The sequence below is a fragment of the Narcine bancroftii genome, chromosome 11, assembly GCF_036971445.1.
Source record: "Narcine bancroftii isolate sNarBan1 chromosome 11, sNarBan1.hap1, whole genome shotgun sequence".
Lineage (NCBI taxonomy): Eukaryota > Metazoa > Chordata > Chondrichthyes > Torpediniformes > Narcinidae > Narcine > Narcine bancroftii.
The window spans coordinates 78,897,577-78,918,090 of NC_091479.1; the positions used below are offsets into that span (position 1 = coordinate 78,897,577).

Consider the following 20,514-nt stretch of genomic DNA (forward strand, 5'->3'; position numbering starts at 1 on the left):
TCTGTGTGGGTTTCCTCCAGGTGCTCTGGTTTCCTCCCACCCTTCAAAAATGTACAGGGGTTGTAGGTTAATTGGGGTATTTGGGCAGTATAAGCTCGTGGGTCAGTCAGGCCTGTTACCATGCTGTATATCTAAATTTAAATTTGAACACAGATCTAAGAAATTGGATTTTATCTACTTTTAAATGTACTAAAATATTGTACCTAGCTCTAGTACAAAATAGGATCCCCGCCTCAGAGAGATCATGTCATTGGTTGACTGCCAGGAGGTAGAAAGATTGAGATTTTTTTTAGTTTTACACATGGTAACAGGCCATTTCAGCTACAGTACATTTTGAATGGTGGAAAGAAACCGGAGCCCCTGGGGAAAACCCTCGCAGCACAGGGAGAACATACAAACTCATTACAGACAGTGCGGGACTGGAACCCTGCTAAAACCCTGCTATGCCAACCATGCTGCCTGAAAGTCGAAATAAAAGGGGCTTTTACTGGTTGGCTGCCAGTATGCAGTGGTTTTCATATTCTGAGACTATGCCCTCTGGTCCCGGACTTCCCAACCATAGGAAACAGCTTATCAAGATCCAGTCTTTCCAGTTCTCTCAATATGCAACAGGTTCAATGAGAGCTCTCCTCATTCTTCTAAACTCCAGTGTGTACTGTCCCAGAGCTATCAAATGCTCCTTATAAGTTAACCCTTAACCCAGGGATCATTCAAGTGAGCCTCCTGTAAGAGAAAGAGCAAGAGAGATTTTAAGGGTTAAATTACCCTGCAGAAAAAATATTTCCCAAGGGACCTAAAAGAAATTAGTGTGTGGCGGACCGAGCGGCCACACAACTGGACAGGCAGAATACCTGCACCAAGCAGCCGGCACAGAATGGTGCGGGCTCCCCTTCTTTGCCCAGAAGAAGCCCGCGTTTGCAGACTCGCGTGGGTTGACAGAGTGCAATGCTTCCCTGCTGGCGTGTTGCCAGAGAGACAGTGTCTCTGCAGCACGCTAACTTCACTCCCTTTGTGAGGCATGCTGACATCACTCCCCTTTGTGGGGCTCAGTGCTGGGACCACTTCCTTTCACTTGCATGTTAATAATTTCGCTTTATGGCCAAGCTTGTGAACAATATAAAGATAGGAGGAGGGGTGGGTAGTGTTGAGGAAGTACTAAGTCTGCAGAAGGTTAGGAGATTGGGCAAGGAAATGGCAGATGGAGTAGAGTGAAGAGAAGTGAATGATCATGGACAGTGGTGAAAGGAAAAACAGGCAATGAGTTCAGAAATCAGAGGTGCAGATGGACTTGGCATTCCCTAAAGGTTAACTTGCAGGTTGAGTCGTGATAAGGAAGACAAATGCAATGCCAGTATTCATTATGAAAGCGATGGAATACAAAAGCAGAGGTGTAATGCCGAGGTTTTAGAAGGAGCGTTGGAGTGTTGTGAGCAGTTTTGGGCTCCTTATCCAAAAGGGGCGTGTTGGCATTAGAGAGGGTCCAGAGGAGGCTCACTTGAATGATCCCTGGGATAAGGGTTAACTTATAAGGAGCATTTGATAGCTCTGGGACAGTACACACTGGAGTTTAGAAGAATGAGGAGAGCTCTCATTGAACCTGTTGCATATTGAGAGAACTGGAAAGACTGGATCTTGATAGGTTGTTTCCTATGGTTGGGAAGTCCGGGACCAGAGGGCATAGTCTCAGAATATGAAAGCATCCCTTTAAATCTGAGATGAGGAGGAATTTCTTTACCCAGAGGGTGGTGAATCTGTGGAATGTGTTGCCTCAGATGGCTGTGGATTCCAAGACATATATTTAAGACAGAGGTAGATAAGTTCTTGATGAGGAAGGGAATCAAGTGTTACAGGGTGAAGGTAGGAGAAATGAGTTTAAATGGATCATAAATCAGCCATGGTATTATGGTGGGGCACACTTGATGGGCCGAATGGCTTAACTCCCCTCCAATGCTTTATGGTCTTTTGGTCATTGGAGTGCTTTAAACCTTGAAGTAAGTTCTAAACAGGCCTGTAAAGGCTCAATTGAACAAAGTTGTTAATGCTTTGCATCATGGAAGCAGTGTTAATCGTTAAAGATTCATATGTCCTGGCAGCTGGATGGTTGTAATACACCATTAAGATTGCCAATGAGGAAAGAATAGTTTCAGGAAAGAGGAAAGCTTCAATATCTTCTGAAAGACCGAAGAAATTTTGGTTTGTGAAATATTTACCAGAGGAAAGCTATGTGTACTGTTAGAAGTTTTGGGAAGAGAGGGTGGGGGAGTAAAGTTGTTGGGGCAACTGTTGAAAGTGCCTGATAGGAACTGTCTGTAGTTATCTCCAAAGCACTAATAATCGTCAAATGATTGCCTGAATTCTAATTTCCTGGAATTGATGCAAAATATTCATTTAAAACTATACAAATTTTCTGCATCCACATGAAGGTGCCATTCACTAAACTACACATTCCAGGAATTATACTTGTGAAGAAATGATTATCTCCACTGTTATTTCATAGACATTAATATAGGATCTTGGGCCATCATTTGACGATTATTAGTGCTTTGGGGATAACTACAGACAGTTTCTATCAGAGATCTGCTGTAGCAAAGTGATTCTATTGCAGGAAAGAGACCTTTGTTGTAGAGAAAGCAATACAGGCTTGTGAAATAACTTCTTGCAGCATGTCTTAGATCTCAGTTATGGAGGCCTAAAAGACTTGAATTCAGCTTTTTATAATGGGGCGTCTGGTCTTCCTGCCTTGAGATCCCTGTCCACATTGGCACAATGCTTTTGGTGGTATCTAATTAATGGATGAACAGTTTCTTTCCTGCCATTATGAGTATTGAATAAACCTCATACAGATAAACGTATCATCTTTGCTCTGTTCTGACTAATCTCTCTCTGTAACTCTTGTACAATGTCTTATTTCACGAGCTGAAATGCTTGCAAAACGAATGTACTTCACCTTTGTACATGTGACAATAAACTGAATTTGTGATTTCATCTGCAGTGTTTTCAGGGATAATTTTATTGTATCTTTCAGAGTGACAAAGATGCTTTGCCAAACACAGCATATTCTCTAAATTATGTAAAAATAGATTATTGTTATTATCCATACTTTAATGAAACAAGCTAGCATTACAATCCTTCATTTACAGATGTGCAACAGGTGAAGCCTGGCAGGAGATAATGTTATCTTGTCTCCCAGGAAAACAGTGTGAAAGAGAGTCACCACTTCATGACCAAGATTTCACCTGCGGAACCTATTTTGCTATTTTCTACTTTGTCAGTTTCTACATGTTGTGTGCCTTCTTGGTGAGTGCAAATTCACAAGGTAGCTTGTATTTTTGTTTAAAATGTGCATAGTGAAAATAATACTTCTGAAGAAAGGTGACTGAAGATAATAATTGTATTTGGTGAATTGAATACCACTCTTTCCCATTTTAACAATTTGCATCTAAATTAGTAAAAAATGTTAATTGTTCATATGCTTTGTTCAATGAATGAATCACAAGGAAAGGTTACACCCAAGGTTGGTTGGAAGATCCATTAGTAGAAGTTTAGAATCGTGATTTGGGTTCTGGTTTTTAGTCAATTTGGAAGGTCAGTTTTAATTTTAAAATAAACTTTTAAATTTAGACATACAGCACAGTAACAGGACATTTCGGCTCATGCCACTCAATTACACCCAATTGACCTACAACCCCTGTTAATTTTGAAGGGTGCAGGAAAGCAGAGCACCCGGAGGAAACCCATGAAGACCCTCGAAGAATGCATAAACTCCTTATAGACAGCGCCAGATTTGAACCCACTGATAAGGATTTTGGGGATATGCCAAATTTCCTCATACTTCTGAGAAAGTAGAATCTGCAGTGCACTTTTTCATCAATGTGGTCGGACCAGTACAGGTTATTAGTGATACGTATTCCTGAGGACCACTCCATCTCTGCACCATTGACATATATACAGGGATGCGTACTTATCATTTCCTGAGGTCAATGACCAGCTCCTTGGTTTTGCTGACATTGAGGGAGAAGTTGTATCCTGACTCCCTACCAACATCTCTATCCCCTTCCTGTACTCCCTCTCATCATTGAAATCTGGCCCACACAGTCTTGAATGTACAAGGAGTATACTAAGAGGCTGAGCTCACAGCTTTTCAGGGCACCGGTGTTCAGCATTATTGTGGAGGAGATCTTGTCACCAATTCTAACTGCTATGGTCTACAGATTAGAAAGTCCAGGATCCAATTGCAGATGATGATGTAAGCTTCTGTCTCAGCACTTTGGGATGAGTTTGTTTCGAACAACGATGTTGAAGACAGAACTGTAGTCAATAAGTAGGAGTTGGGCACAGGAATCCTTGTTCCAAATAGAATGTAGAGTCAGGGAGATAGCATCTGCCATGGAGCTGTTGGACTAGTGGTGAACAATAGACTGAGTTGTTGCAAATGTTTCAGCTCCAGCCTGAAAGAAGTAAGATGTAAAGATTCATTGATGCTAATCACACATTGGCTGTGTGATATTTCCCTAAATGTAGATTGTAGTTGTGGCTGCAGCAGATGGCAAATTTTACTGAAGTACAGTTTTCTTAAGTTGAAATTCATTATCATCCGACTGTAGATCTACAACCAGACGAAACATTATTTTTCCCGATCAGCTCACTCTGCTGAATTCCAGCAGGTGTGCTGATGTCCACTCCAGTTTATCTTTTGAAAAGCGACACCCATCTTCCCCAGAGCACTGGGGGATGGCATATGGCAGGAAATAAGGCTGATATTTACTCTGCCAATTGGGTCAATATGCATTTAGTGCTTAAATTGAGTATAATTATAGGTTTGTCAAAATTATGCATTCAATTTGAAAGGGTTCCTAAATATTTCCAGATCATTAAAGTTACCAAATATTTTGTAATACCCAACTGTCTAGAATAAAGTCAAAATATCCTGCCATTTTTCTCTTTTGAATTCTGTCTCATTGGTTTGATATATTGTGATGACCCAAAATTCGTACAATTTTCTTTCAGATCATTAACCTCTTTGTGGCTGTAATCATGGATAATTTTGACTACTTGACACGTGATTGGTCCATCCTTGGTCCTCATCATCTGGACGAATTTAAGAGAATCTGGGCTGAGTATGACCCTGAGGCCAAGTAAGTGCATCATTCTAAACATCAGAATTTGAAACATTCACTTTTGATGTTCAATTTATTTGTTCATTTAGTGCTGTGAATTCTTTGTTAGTCTGTCACAAACTGTTTTGCCATGTTTATGTAGTTTAGACTGTCAGCTGTACATTAAGCATTTGTCCTGCTCTAAAACTCTTAAGTATGAAGTTATATTTCATTTTTAAAATATGCATGGATATCACTGCAAGTACAGTATTTAAACTTAGCAGTTGTATCAATATACAGAGATGTTAACTGATTACTACTTGTATAATTTTGATAGATTCCTTTGTTTCTATATAAAGAGAATAATTATCACCTAATATTCTGTATTATCAACTGCACCATGATGTCAGAATCTGTGTCCAAACATTTTGCTCTGTAATGCATAAATGAAATGTTTTAAAAATGATCATCAGTTACAGACACACATTGTGAGAGTCCATATCTTTAATGTATCAACCTCAGTTGAGTTTCAGGATGTGCAACAGTGATGTTGATCACAAGACACAGGACAAAAGCAGTGGAAGTAAAAGATCCAGCCCTTCAAGTCAGTCCCAGCATTTAATATGGCCAAAGCTGATTTGCCTTAGGACGGTTCTGTGGCCACATAGGTCTCATTTTCCCTATCTTTCAAAAATGTATCTACTTTAATATGGCCAAAGCTGATTTGCCTTAGGACGGTTCTGTGGCCACATAGGTCTCATTTTCCCTATCTTTCAAAAATGTATCTACTTCAAGTATCTCCAGTGATCTGGCCTTTTCAACTCAGGTTTGAGAAGGAAGGGATATAAAGGTGGGGGGAAGAGGAGAAGGAGAAGATAGGAGAGATGAAAGGGAAGGGAGAGGAGCACAGGCTAACAGATAGGAGGTACTACCCTTCTTAGCTCTATTCCCCTCCTTCAGCACTTCTCAGCTTCTCTTCCTTCTACCTTCCGACATGTATCCACTATTACCTCTTACTGTTAGCCTCCATTGCTCCTCCTCCCCCTCCCCACATCCTTTTATTCAAGTTTCTGACAAAGGACTTAGTCCTGAAACGTTGATTGGCTTTAACTTCTTATTGGTGCTGCATGACCTGTTGAGTTTCTTCTACACTTTTGTGTATTGCACCTCTAGTTGAACATGTTCGCAGCCTTTAGCCCCTTTTATAAAGGAAAAAAATCCCAATGTAAAGGCGGAGATTCTCCGTCCTCATGTCAGAAAATGTGAGCAGCTGCAAGGCGGCAACTCCACTCCCTCTGCAAGGTAGTGCTAAAGGTGGAGCGATGCGCTCCACCTCACTGCATAAAGGCACATCCACTGCAAACGACTGGCTAGAGATGGGCTGATGAAGTCACGATAGCGCCTTGACCCATCTCACTTCTCTCTCCCACTCACTCACCCCTCTCCCTCCATGACCCCCTCAGGGAAGGGGCAGCTGACGGGGGCCATCAGGGCAGGGATGGCCAGGCTGGCAGAGGCCATCAGGGGTGGCCAGACTGGTGGAGTCATCAGGGGGCAGCCAGGGCTGGCTGTGACAGCCCTGCCAGCTGCTCTGGCCCCCAGCACCTTCACTGGGCCTCTTCGGCCTTCAGTGCTGCTCATCGGTCCCAGCACCTCAATACACGGCAGAGCAATGACCATTTACATTATCCATAATCCCCCCTGCAGCTGGAACCATTCTGGAAGTGCATGGGGGATTATGGGTAGGGAAGACACCATTGCTCTGCTGCGTCTTTAGGACAGGTGGCGCAACAGCCACAGTCGCCCCACCTACAGTGGATCAGGATGACTCACTGAGGTGCTGCTCCACACAAAAGCAGCGCTAGAGCAGCCTTTTAGGGCTGATCCATAAACAGGTAAATTTAAAAATTTTATCCACGTTTGAAGCCAGCCTCGAAGTGGCAGTATGGCCTAAAAACACCTTTTGTCATATTCACAAACTTGATTCTGCCATCATTAAGTTTTTGGATGGCATAGTGCAGCATTTTTCTATTGGTTATTTAATTTCCAACAACATTCACAAGTTTGATATGAACGTCGAGGATAACTTTACTTGTCCATTGCATCAATTTTGGCTATTTAGCTGGAGAAAATATGTGTCCTTTCTTTCAATGACCTTTTCCCAAAAATACAGCCATTCCTTATCTGACAGAAACATTTAAGAGCATTTTACATCTGGATTTTTAAAAAAAATACTTGTTTTAACATTTTTATTTGCAGAAAATATGGTTGTTTACTAGGTATCATATTAGTCCAGCACCAAATGCCAAAACTTTCAGTCATAACATAACATGAAAATGAGTCAATTTTCATGATTTCTAAAGAAACACCAGAAAATAGTTGTGAAAGTTATCTGTTTATTGTGGAAAACCCAAATGATTTGCTTATATCTTCAGGCAATGGGACTATTGCCCTATTTCCTCTGGTATATATGTAATTTGGTTCTACATGAGATTTTTGACAGATGGTGATTTTGAGGGAAAACCAGAATGCCTATCAATAACTCTCATGTCCCAAGAGATGTAATTTAAATATATTTTCCATTTAACTCTTGATTTTTGCACCGTAGGAATGGGATATATAGGTCAGTCTCCATTTATAACAAAACGTGTTTTCATAACATGCTTAACAAAAAAAAATGTCCCGAGCCTGGCATCATCACTTACTCTCAGATGACAGTAATCTATGTCATCTATTGTCTCTCGTCTCTACACAATCACAGGAATTCCTTTTGTACTCTTTACCTCTACTTCTTCTCTACAGCTCTTTCATGCCTGCTTTCTAACTTTGCCCATTTTTGAAACTGTTTCTCTCTGTAAAGTCATCCTGACCCGCAAAATACTTCCAGCATTTTGTCTTTTATTTTATTTTAGGAAGGTGATCATGTTGCAGGAGGACAAGTAGCTTCATTCACAGATAAAACGAATTTCCCTCACACGTATCCTTTATTTTTCTGCACAGATGATATATCACTTTCAATTAAGAATGCAGGATATTTTAAAAAATAAATCCATGAGACTGGAGATGAAATTTTCTACAAAGCTGATTAATAGTTTTGTTTCTGTTTCTATGTTTGAGATGAGATTGTAACAGTGATGTATTTAAAATTATATAAAATTGGATGAAAATTAAGCTCTTTTCATGTGCCAGCATTCAATTACATTCACTTTGATTTCTGTGATCCAGTGGTATAAAATCTATATATCTCAGCCTTAAACATAATTAGTGGCATGACAGCCACAAAAAATTCCAGTGATTCACAATGTTTGGGAGAAGAGATTCCTCCTCATTTCAGTCTTAAATCATCCTCCTCCTCATCACAGCCCATTCCTTCACAAGCAAAGATGAACCCAGTCTTTGTAGCTCTTCTGCCCTCACAGAACTTTTTGTAGTTGTTGACACATTGTGAAGTGCCACTGTGAATCGTGGAAAGCCATGCAGTGCGATTTTTTTTTTTTGCGAGGCCCTCCCAGTCATATGGTTGACGTGGAATGACTGGAGATCACGCTTGATTACATCTTTGTAGCGAAGATGTGGGCAGCCAACAGGGCGGGAAATCCTGAAACATTGTCCCCTAATTTTTGTTTCCCCTAGCAAGCAACTTCAGAATTCTTTGTGCTGTATTTTAATATTTTCTGCACTCATTTTCTGAATTGTGGGAAGAAGTTTCATCTATTTGATCTTCTCTTGTAATTGTCTCAACAATCAACCTACTGAACCTTTTTGTTACTGTTTTCAAAACCAATATCTTGTACTTTTGACAGAAGGAGAAAAACAGTATAGATCACTTCATCCTTATGTAGTTTTTGTGCGACTTTCCCACTTTTAGACATACATTGAGATGTACAGGATGGTAATAGGCCCTTCCAGCCATGAGCCTGTGCCACCCAATTAACCGACAACACCCATGCATTTTGAAAGGTGGGAAGAAACTGGAGCTCCCAGAATATCCCATTCAGACATGGCAAAAATGTACAAACTCCTTACAGAAAACTCTGGTCGCTGGCACTGTATCAGCGATGCACTAACCAATTTGCTAACCTTCATTCACCTTTCATTGCAATTATTTTCCAAGTTCCTTGCTGTACCTGAATATTAAATTTACGTTTTTTGTGCAAAATTACCCAGATCCATCTGGACATCAGCATTCATTGGTGTTATTTCATTTAAATAATATTCTGTATTTACTTTCTTCTAGCCAAACAAGACAACCTCATATTTCCTTCCATTATATTTCAACTGCCATCCTTTTAACCATTCACTTTACTTCTCCCTACCCCTGTCGATATGTTTCCCTGCACACAGGCTAATTTCATTGTCAGTAACCATAATATAATATATTATAAATAGTAATTTAATTGTTTGCAACCATGAGATTCCAATCACAATATTATGTTTATTTTCTCTTCCTGATCCCTTATGGTGAAGATTTAATGGTTGGATGAAATGAGCAATTAAAGATTTAAGTTAAAATTGAGAGAATTCAGTTTGATAGGCTGATAAGTATTTAGCTTTATGTCCTATAACTACCTTTCACTGCTTTTAAGAGGCCTCCAAAATCTGGAAACCTTTGCTAGGCCTTATGCACTCAAATGCCTCCACTTGCCTGGTGATAAAATCCAGTTTTAACACATTTTATTAGGTGAATGGATGCTTAGATTTTTTTCAAACTAATCATTAGATGTCACAAGCTGGAAAATCAAAGTAAGGAATTTTCATACAATTTTTTACTGACTTATTCCTGATTAGTATACAAATCTGTGACCTGAATAAAAATTGCTATTTCACTTTACCATTTGCATGGTCCAAATTTGTTCATTACTAAATCGAAGATGCATATCCCATTACATGGATCACGAGGGTTTGATAGTACTACCAGCTTCATTGTTATATGTTGATTATTCTGTCACTACTGACCTGGCTGTTGAGCTGGAAGAAATGGTGAACTGGCCTATTTGATAGGGAGGATGGGTCTGCGCCTCTCTTATTCAATATCAAGAGTTGCTCATTGCTTTCAGAACAACCTGCAGACTGATGGAAGAAAGATATTTGCCACTTCACTCTTTTGTTAATAGGTGGTATGTGGAGAATCATTGAGAGGAAAAGGAGGTGATGAGCAGACCCTTGAATTTTGTGCTCACAAATGAGCAAATGTGATTCATATTTTTCAGTTAAAAGTTGTATTATTCTGTTTATGATTTTTTGTTTACAGGGGTCGTATCAAACACTTGGATGTGGTTACACTTCTGAGGCGGATACAGCCACCTTTAGGATTTGGCAAGCTGTGCCCACATAGAGTGGCCTGCAAAGTAAGGCTGATATACTGTACTTTAATGATGCAGTTCCCTACATTTGACCCAACTTGTGTATTATGCAGCCAGTGAGGTTAAAACTATTTTTTTTTAAACTTTCTTTGGCCACTATTATGTATGAAATATAAATGTTAGAATCAGTTTATAGTATTTATACAAACAGTTATGAGGAAAAGAATAAGTTTCAGAGAGCTTTGGGAAACATACTTCTATTCCTTGTAGGAATGTTACATTTACTCTATGTGATCTCTAAAGTTTCCCACATCCAGGATCTGAAATATAATATTCAAAATTTCTAGGATTTCCAAATTTATTTTTGTAATTCATATTTTCAAACTTCCAGGTAGTGGTATTTGAATGTGTTCTCTAAATTATTAGTACATGAATGAAATCACTGTACCGTTAGACTCTTTTCCACATTCTGGTGTGAAGTCTTCTGGATAGAGCACCTTGATGAATACAGGGTGGAGATCATACAGAAATGTATATGCTTAATACAAGTAAATAAATTATACAGCTGTAAATAAGAAGTTACTTCTTGTGATTGGAAACATCTAGTAATTTTAAACTTATTGAGTCTGCATTATTTTTAAACTTGATTTTTCTCTCTTTGATTTTGCAATAAATATGGATTGTTTTGTTATCTTGACACAAATTTCTAAACTATGCCATAGTCTTTCTTGTAGTGAAATAACCCATGTTTTTTTGTTATTTTCTTTAGCGCTTGGTATCAATGAATATGCCTTTAAACAGTGATGGTACAGTTATGTTCAATGCAACCCTCTTTGCTTTGGTTCGAACTGCATTAAGAATCAAAACTGAAGGTACAAAATTTTAGGATAGCTGGTTAAGTTTTTTACTTTGTGGCTCTATTATTCAGTTGATATAATAATAGGTGTCTCCTTTCAGATATTGATTACTAAAGCTGTATTTTGAAATAAACCAAGTAAAATATCTGTACAAAGGAAAATCCACTGTAGGACATTTTCAACTCCTTGTTTTTATGTGGAAACTGGAGAAAACATTGACATGTGCTGACCAAATTCAGAACCCTGATATTGGCATCCAATGTTTATATTCAAAGCTGACGGGAAGATAAATACCCGGATATTTTTTAAGGAGAAATTGGAATGTTTCTTTTCTACTAAATTTTAAGATACATTGGTCTAGCTTCAATTTTGTTTTCCACAACCATCACTAAAAGATACTACCTCTTGCCATACCTATGCAGAATCCAGATGATTATTGACAGCAGTCAGCCTGTAGTCTAGTCCTTTGATGCTTGGAGACTTTAAGTAATATTTAATTTTTTTTTAAAACTGCAGACGCTAAAAATCTAATACATCAACAGAAATTATAGAAATAACTCGGCTGGTCAGGCCACATCCGTGGGAAGAGAAACTGAGTCAACATTTCAGCTCGAAGGGATTTTGTCAAAATTCATAATTTATTCATAATAATTAATTGGTTAAATTTTGAAAATCCTGCCTACTGCTTTAAGCAGGTAGTCTGGCACACTGCCAATATCCACTTACAAATTTAAAATGAGAGAACTGTTTGGTGAGTTAGATTCTGGATTTAACTTCAAAACCTACATTTCAATGTCACCAATGATAAATGGATTGTGCTGTATGAACAGGGAATTTGGAACAAGCAAATGAAGAACTTCGAGCAATTATCAAGAAAATCTGGAAACGTACAAGTATGAAGTTGTTGGATCAAGTTGTGCCACCAGCAGGAGGTGAGCACCTTTCAAATACAGAAGCTTGAGAAATAGAAGCCATAATCCTGTAATAGTATATACAATAAAAATCCCCATTAATCAGAATTCAAGCAAACAAAATCCTCAAGCAACTGGCAAAAAAAATTGCAGAAAATAAATTGGTAAAAAATGCAAAAATTTTAAATTGGTGCCACCTAGCAATTAGCTTACCAATCCATGCAACATGCCATCTCAAGCAACCAGAAAATTCACTTATCTGGCATCTACCGATCGCCATAGGTGCCATATACTGGGGTTTTACTGTATAACTAATCAGTTTACAATAAAATATGGCTATGGAATTAAAGTAAGAAGACACCATGGTGAAGGATGCAAAGCTTGAAGGAACAATTAAAATATTATTTGTATGTCTGAAACAATGAGACTAGTATGACAAATTTCAAGAATGAAAATTTCATCTTTATATAAATCATTTGAAGACTTTGATTAGATGTTTGATTCTTGATGAAAGTTATTTAATTCACCAGTGTGAAAATATAGTGGTATATTTTCTTCCAAAAATAGAATGGTTTGGCCAGCAGTGATATTAGAATGTTTTTTTTTAAAAAAACCTTTAACCCAAAAGTGAAACTCGAACTAGTCTCACAGAATCCATAGAATGTAAAGATATATAACTGATTTTTCGGGCCTGAGTCCTTCTTCAAGGTAACTTAATCCAATCCATCCACCCTAAATTTATCAAAATCTAAAGGATGATTAGCCAGCTACATGGCTCTTCAAACCCAAATTAGTTATTGAAATATTATGATAATATTTCATCGAGTGTGAAATTTCCAGGCTGAAAATGTCAGGCCCAGCAAATAAATGTCTTTCCATTCATTTGCTGGATCTGGCTTAGTCACTTTCAATCCCTATCCTATCTTGTACTCTCGCTTCCTGTAAATCAGCCATTCTCAAACTTGTTTTTGTTATCGTCCCCCTAGAACCCTGTTCAAGGTATGGGCCCCCTTCCCTGTGAAGCAGTCAAGTTTTGGTTTCTTCCATACTTCTTTACTACCATAAAAATATACTTATATTTTGCGAGGTGAAAATAACTCAAGGCTTTTACTTTAATGTGCTGTGGCCTCTGTGGGGAGGTGGTGAGGGAGTGGTGGGGGATTGGACCAGTGTTGAGAATGGCTGCTCTAAATAACAGCCATCTCCCATCAACACAAATGAATTTCCCTAATGGTATTTGGTCTACAATCTCCTCTACAACTTTGCATTTCCTCTACTCTTCCCATCACCCCTCAAGCACATCACTAGCATTTTCCATACAACCATTCACCACCCTTCAATGTCCATATTGATCCATGTGTCCTATGATCTCTCCCTCACTGCTCTCCACTCCACTGCTGTGCCCCAGTTCCAATGACTCTACTGTCATGGTACTCATAAGCAAGAAATTAGATAAAACTAGTGGATAAGCATTTTTGTTGAAGTGCGTCAAAATCAACTCAAGCCAATAGTTCATTCTTTCTATTGCTTTTTAAGGCACTCTTTCTGGATTGAAGATCACTCTTGTTCTAGACTAGAGGCTCTGAGGTGGCTGATGAGGTCAATGAAGGGCCAGCAAATTCTACCACAGATATACATGAGGTGCCTGACTTCTGGGTGGACAGTTTGTGAGAAAGTGTGATCCTGACATTGTTTATGCTGACTTTAACATGCTCTCCACACATGCATTCAAGGTTCTCAGTGCCATTCTGAATGCCTTTTGAGCAGTCGTGGGCCAGGAATTCTGAATTCAGGCTATTTTTGTGAGAGACTTTGAAATTTCCCCAGCTAGTAATGTCATCCAAAGACTGAGCTCAAAATAATGTCTGGTTTAGCAAACAATATTGCTGGCCCATTAGTTAATTGAATGTAATTTATAATCTCAATGCCAGGGATTTTGGACTAGATGTTGCTCTGCTTATCTTCTGAATGAATTTCGATGTCTTTGCAGGTATATCATTAGTGGCTTCCCTTCAATTTTTGATTCATTTGGTCATCCAAGTCTCAGAAGCATATCAGAAGGCAGGGGTCACTGCTTCCCTGTGGAATATAAGCTTTGTTTTGTGTTCAAGAACACCCATTTTGTCTTACGACTTTCACAATGAGGAGATGAATTTCATCAGGAATATTCGCCAGTGCTTAAGGTGGCTTCATGGACAATATGGTCCATGTTTTTAAAAAAATGAAGACACATTTCTACAGGTGGCTAAATTGTGCCATGCAGCTCCTCTCAAATGATGGAGTCAGTCTTAAGTGAGCATGAGAAGGGTTAGTGGTTGATACTACTTTCTGCCTTTCTGATGGAGCAGATTTGCAATAAATATCATGTCCACTGTGCCACTAGGTAGAAGGAAAACACATTGTAATTTCAGGAGCAGGATCTTTGGCCACTGGGAGGAAGAAATCAAGGAGGACCATGGTGATGACTTTCCCCGTTGCAAATAGCAGGAAGTTCACTCTAGTTACTTCAGTCAAATTTGTCTCCTTTCTTAAGATGGACATGACTGTGATATTTTCATCTTCCAATTTGTGGAAGAAGTTTTGGGCACGTGACTGATGTTCCTCACAGCTGTGTTTTAGAATTACAACTAGGATGTCATTTATTTTGAAGCCTTTTTTTTTAAGTTCTTAACATTGTGATCATGAATGGTAGTGGGGTTGAACCTAACAAGTTTCAATGTGATAGATTCAAAGGCAAAGTCATAGATAAGAAAGGCTTCAGTATTTTCCTTTCATTGGGCACTAACTGCCTAGCTGTGCTGGATAGGTTCACATCCTTTCTTGGGATCCGGAAAGGTGGCGCATTGTGTATTTGGGATGAATGTGGCCTTGAGAGCACTGAGAAACCCATGATGGCCATCAGCAAGATCCTTAGCCTCTTGCACTCTTTTTACCTGCCATCTGTTCTTTAGTCATGGGTCTGTTGCTGGAACTTCACTTTCAAGTGCCTGATCTGTTTCCCTCAAGGAATACTGCAGCTTTCAATCCAAAAAGACAGTGCATGTTTGGTTAATTATCTCCTGGACCTTGGAGTCATTCTTACTGAACTGATCCTGGTTGCTACAGCAATGTTTCAAAAGTCATGCCAGAGGGTATGCATTATTTGGTGTACACAACCATGTGTACTAACCTACATGCACTTTTTGAAAGAAAACAAATCCATACCAACACAATGCATGAGATTATTCTATCAATTAACCATTTAAGTTTGAGCAAATTTTTACAAAAATATACACTCATCTATGCATGCTTGGATTTAATGAGGGATTATATTCACCTTTTCAACAATAAATTACATTAAACATTTGTGTCCTCTCTACTTCTGGAACTTATAGTTGCAACAGAGTATTTTTCTATGGCTTCATATATAAATAGCAGCACATCCTGGCCTACTAATGGGAGTTTTGATGATGTAAAATCATGATATTTTCTTGAAGGTAAGGGTTAAATAAATTTTCTAAACATTAATTGTAGTCCCAAACTTAGCACAAAAGAATAAGCCAATTGATTACTTAACTGATTTGTCTCCAACACATTCACAAACACATTAAACTCAATATTTTCCATTTTGAACCTTCCTTAAAATTCTCCTTCTTTGTCCTTTTTGTGCATTCAACCATGCTTCTTCTATCCTGGCATCCCATGAACACTGGATCTATTTTATGCTGACCCTTTTAAAGTTTAAAAGCTGTTTCTCAGATTTTCCCTCTCTGGAAAGTCACTGATTTAATTGAGAAAAAGGAAGCTTATAATTTAAAAGATGGAAGTGATTCTGATCCAAGCTTTCTGGCTTTGCAGAACCTTCACCGGGAAATATTTTTCTTGATAAATGCATGCACCTTAAATCCTTCTGGATATTTCCAGGACCTCTAATGCAACCCAAGACTTATTGGGATTGACCTATCCTGTGCTGATTTTCCATTATCTCTTGATTCACTACAATGCATCAACTATATAACAGCAGTCCCGTGTCATAATTATGCTCTTTGGAATAACAAAGTCAAAAATTATTTTCAGAATATTTTATAATATTCAGACAAAAAGTGCCTGAATGTACAGAATATTGATTTGCTTTTCTATGCTTGTTGTTGCTGCAAAAGTAGGAACAAATTATTCTGCCTAATTGCGTAATATCTTTATATACCAGATGACGAAGTTACTGTTGGGAAGTTCTATGCCACATTCCTAATCCAGGATTACTTCAGAAAATTCAAGAAGCGCAAAGAACAGGGCACTGTTGGGAAAGCAGTGCAGAAAAATGCACTCTCTTTACAGGTACATGTGAAATATCTTCCCTCTAAAAATACTATGTTTATTTTTACTTACGAAAAGCACGATGTCTTGTCATTATCCATTTCTACTATTTTTAGTTAAAAGTAAATTGTTAATGTGTTTTATGTTAAAAATTCATTTCTTTATTTACTGTGGAATGTTGTACATGAGGCAACATTTATCAATGGAGAGGAAAGGAATTTTTAAAATTCTGTGTCAGAGTTAAATACTACATTCATATAAAATATGAAGTTCCCTCCTCATATTCAACACTTCATCCTAACCCTAAGGTTAAAAATCCTTTCCGGAGAGGATTGTAACCATATTTATTCATTGCTTTTGTTGTATGAGAACTCATTTTAACTTCAAGAAACTAGAATCTGTTAAGATGTTTATGCCCAAATAAAGGCAATTTTAATTAATGCTTCATTGCAAAACTAAGGGAATGCTGCACTGTTGGAAGTGATGTCTTTCAGCTGACACATTGAAGAAACATCTCGTCTGTTCCCTCAGATGGATGTAAAAGTCCCATGTTGTTATTCTGGAAAAAAAAAACAAGGGTGCTATCGCGGGTATTCTAATCAATATATAGCCCTAAACCAATGCCTAAAACCAACCTTTCTTTAACATATTGCTGCATGCAATTGGTCTCCAAAAATAGTTCACCAGGTTTGACAAGCTTTGGGATGTCCTCACTCAAAAATGGGTCAACATAAATGCAACGATTTCTTTTCATCATTTGAGTTATATCGATATTCAATTCATAAAGGTGAAAGGATAGTATTGTAATAAATCAACAGATTAGAGCATTATACATTTTCAATTAATGCACTGGAATTATGATCTATGGGCAGCCAGTGTTAGCTTGACCAGGAGCATCTTGCATAATCTTCAGGATGATGACTGTTGTATCTAACCAATGATTAGTACATCCCTACTCTGCTCTTCCCTTCCCACCCATCCATCTTAGGCACTTCATGTTGCAACTGTAGAACATAAGAACATACACCACTTGTCCCTACCTCTCGCTTCTCACCACCATCCATGGATATAAGCAAGCCTTCCAGGTGAAGCAGAGTTTCATATGCATCTCATCCAACCTTGTCTACTGAATTTAGTGAACTCGATGCAGCCCCTTCTACAATGATCGAAAGTAGATTAAATGACCGCTTCATCAAGCACTGGCTTTCTGTGATTGAACATAAGCTTGAACTCTAATAATCCCCACCCCAATCTGGTGACACTGTTACCATCTGCCCTTTACCTCCTGTTCTACCTTTCTCAAACCCCCACCTCCAGTGGTCCTTACCTCTTCCTGGATCTTCTCTCCCACCTACATTTGTCCAATATCCTATTATCTCTTCTCCCTCTCTATCCCTTCCCCCAATCCTTTTGAGAATCACACTCACCCTTTCCCACTTTAATCTCAACAAAGGATTCCAACCCAAAACTTTGACTGACTCTTTCTCCCCATGGATGCTGCCATTGAGTCCCTTCAACCTCTCTTTGTTCACTCTAGATTCCAGCATCTGTAGTTTTTGTGTGCTTCTAGGGAAGTATACAACAAGGAAAGTAACAAACTTGGTGAGATACAGAACCAGTGAAAATAAGAAATATGATTCGACTGCCTGGACTTCACTGCAAGAGTTCTGTAATACTTGGCTGAGCAGATCTCAAAACTGGTGGTGGATTGATACATGTCGTGCACCCTCAGCATCTTGTTGCTAATCTTCATTTGAGAGACACACCAGAGTAATTAGATGCATGACCAGTAGATAGCCCTCAGCACCTATTAGCTACCATCTGGTTAGCCATGTGGTCTAAAATACAGCAAGCACCACTTACTTCACGAGGAAGGCATCCTTTAGGCTGCAATTCAAAAACAAAATTCTCCACAAAATAACCAGGTCAAATTTATAAATGAAATCATGCATATTATATATAAATGCAGAATTATCAACCTTCTCCATTCTTTTGGAAGTTGTTTTCCATGTGTCTTTGTTGCTCTGGTACTTCTACTCTTTGATATCCATGAGCTGCTGCACAGATTTGAGAATTGGAGACTCCAGAGGATTTTGGCGGATGATCTTAAGCATCTCTCAATCTAAAAAAAATCCTGGTTCAGGCAACACGATCTCTGCACATGAAAAGGTGGATTAGCTATGAGTGTAAGATCATCTTAAATTGATTTAGTCATTGAAAATAAAAAAAAAATGGGAATCTTAAATAGGAGAAAATACTGAAAATACTCAGCAGGTCATGTAGCACCTGTAATAAAAGAAATGTCCTTCATTAGTATATGAGGCTAGTAGACGAGTATTGAGAGTATTGAAGACACCCCAGGATATTATTGTATGTCATTTGAAGATGTATTAATTAATACATCCAGGTTATTAGAATTTACATCTGTGCTGATCTCCTGCACCTGAAAGATTCAGGATATCTATCTTACTTTCATATCTTCTACCAAGACACCATCTCAATACATTTTCCCATGTTGTGGCATTGTTCTCTGCTTCCCAAAACAGACTCACTTCCTGCAGATCTAATGTACCTTCACTTCAGGAAATTCCAGATAGGTTTAATTTAATAGGCCAGCATTAACAAGTACAAGGAAATGATACTTTCAGCTGGTCCTGATATGTACATTCATGGAAAGTAAGGTTAATGCTGCAGGTAACATGAAGGTGGCATCTTGCCTGCATTGCAAATAACTGTCTTTGGCAAATTGAACATTGTGATCTCCATGTTTATTTTACAGCTATTCAATGTATAACATCTGTTCTTTATTTCATTTTAAATAGTTTTTCATTATTTAATGTGTTCATTTCATTGTTTATTGTAAACTCACAAATTAATTTTCTGTTTATGTTTTGCTTTTTAGCAGAAAAGATTGTTACTAGTGATAATCTCATGTCATTCAGTGTACGAAGATCCCTCTTTTGGTTAGTTTGTCTATTCATTTACCTAGCTTTTATAAGAATTTAGGAATTAGATCATTTACAGGCCGGATATGATTGAGAAAATGGCATGAGATGGTTTTGAATACTTAAGGGAACTCTAAAATAGAAAAAATCCAAACGTAGGGAAACAAGAAAAAAACAATAATTTTCTTTTTAGAATACTCCATAATGTTAGTGTAGGCTGGTGGAATCCCAATAATTTACAGTATTTTCTTGTAGAGTTCCAAGTCAGGTAGAAATTTTTAAATGTTTTTAGACATAAAACATGGTAACAGGCCCTTCCGGCCCATGGACCTGTGCTGCCCATTTGAACTACAACCCTGATATTTTGAAAGGTGGGAGGAAACCCGAGCACCCAGCGGAAATCCACGCAGACATGGGGAGAATGTACAAATTCCTTACAGACAGCACCGGATTCTTACCTGGATCACTGGCACTGTTACAGCATTGCGGTAGTCGTGCCACCCCTTACAATAACGGTGCCACCCCAAAGGCAACAATCTAAATTAAATCCTCATATATTGACATTGCCCACCTTTAATCCGAATAAACTACAGAACGACAAGAAATTCAACCTCAGTTAATACATAGCAAAAATCTGAATTCTCCATATTTTTTACATGTAGATCCATGAGGTAACTCTTTTATTTCAAGATCTACTTTTGAATCCTTAATACAGCAGCTTTTTGCATTTAGAATTGGACCCTGCCTCATGTTGATTGTAAGGAATATTCCAACAATGGGAGAAAGTGAACATTTCCCCATAACTGTGTGTAAGAATTTTGCCTTGATAGTTTCATTGAAACTTGCCAGGTGAGAGCTTAATTGGAGTGTTCCAACTAAGGTCATTGGGAATGTCCAGAATGTCTCAAGAGACAGTTAACATCCCTTTGAAAAGAAAATAAAAATTATCTCCAGATTGTCTTCAGGCGGGAATGGACAGAAAGATATCTCAATTGGAGTGATGTGTGCTGTATTGCATTAGGCAAGGTGCTTTCAAAGCACCTTATGTTAAGGGTGTGCAGGACCAGACCATTTAAATGATCAGAGTTCTATCCCTATAATATTCGCCT

At 38.4% G+C, this 20,514-nt stretch overlaps 1 protein-coding gene across 13 annotated transcripts in view; it reads left to right on the top strand.

Moving 5' to 3' along the window:
* LOC138745963 (voltage-dependent L-type calcium channel subunit alpha-1C-like) overlaps positions 1-20,514 on the top strand; it is a 488,237-nt gene that overhangs the window by 421,396 nt on the left and 46,327 nt on the right. For all 13 annotated transcript variants that reach the window (XM_069903575.1, XM_069903576.1, XM_069903581.1 and 10 more), the window contains 6 exons: positions 3,141-3,297; positions 5,008-5,135; positions 10,348-10,444; positions 11,169-11,271; positions 12,087-12,188; positions 16,354-16,481. In XM_069903575.1, the coding sequence (XP_069759676.1) occupies positions 3,141-3,297; positions 5,008-5,135; positions 10,348-10,444; positions 11,169-11,271; positions 12,087-12,188; positions 16,354-16,481 (715 nt within the window). The remainder of the gene's footprint in view (positions 1-3,140; positions 3,298-5,007; positions 5,136-10,347; positions 10,445-11,168; positions 11,272-12,086; positions 12,189-16,353; positions 16,482-20,514) is intronic.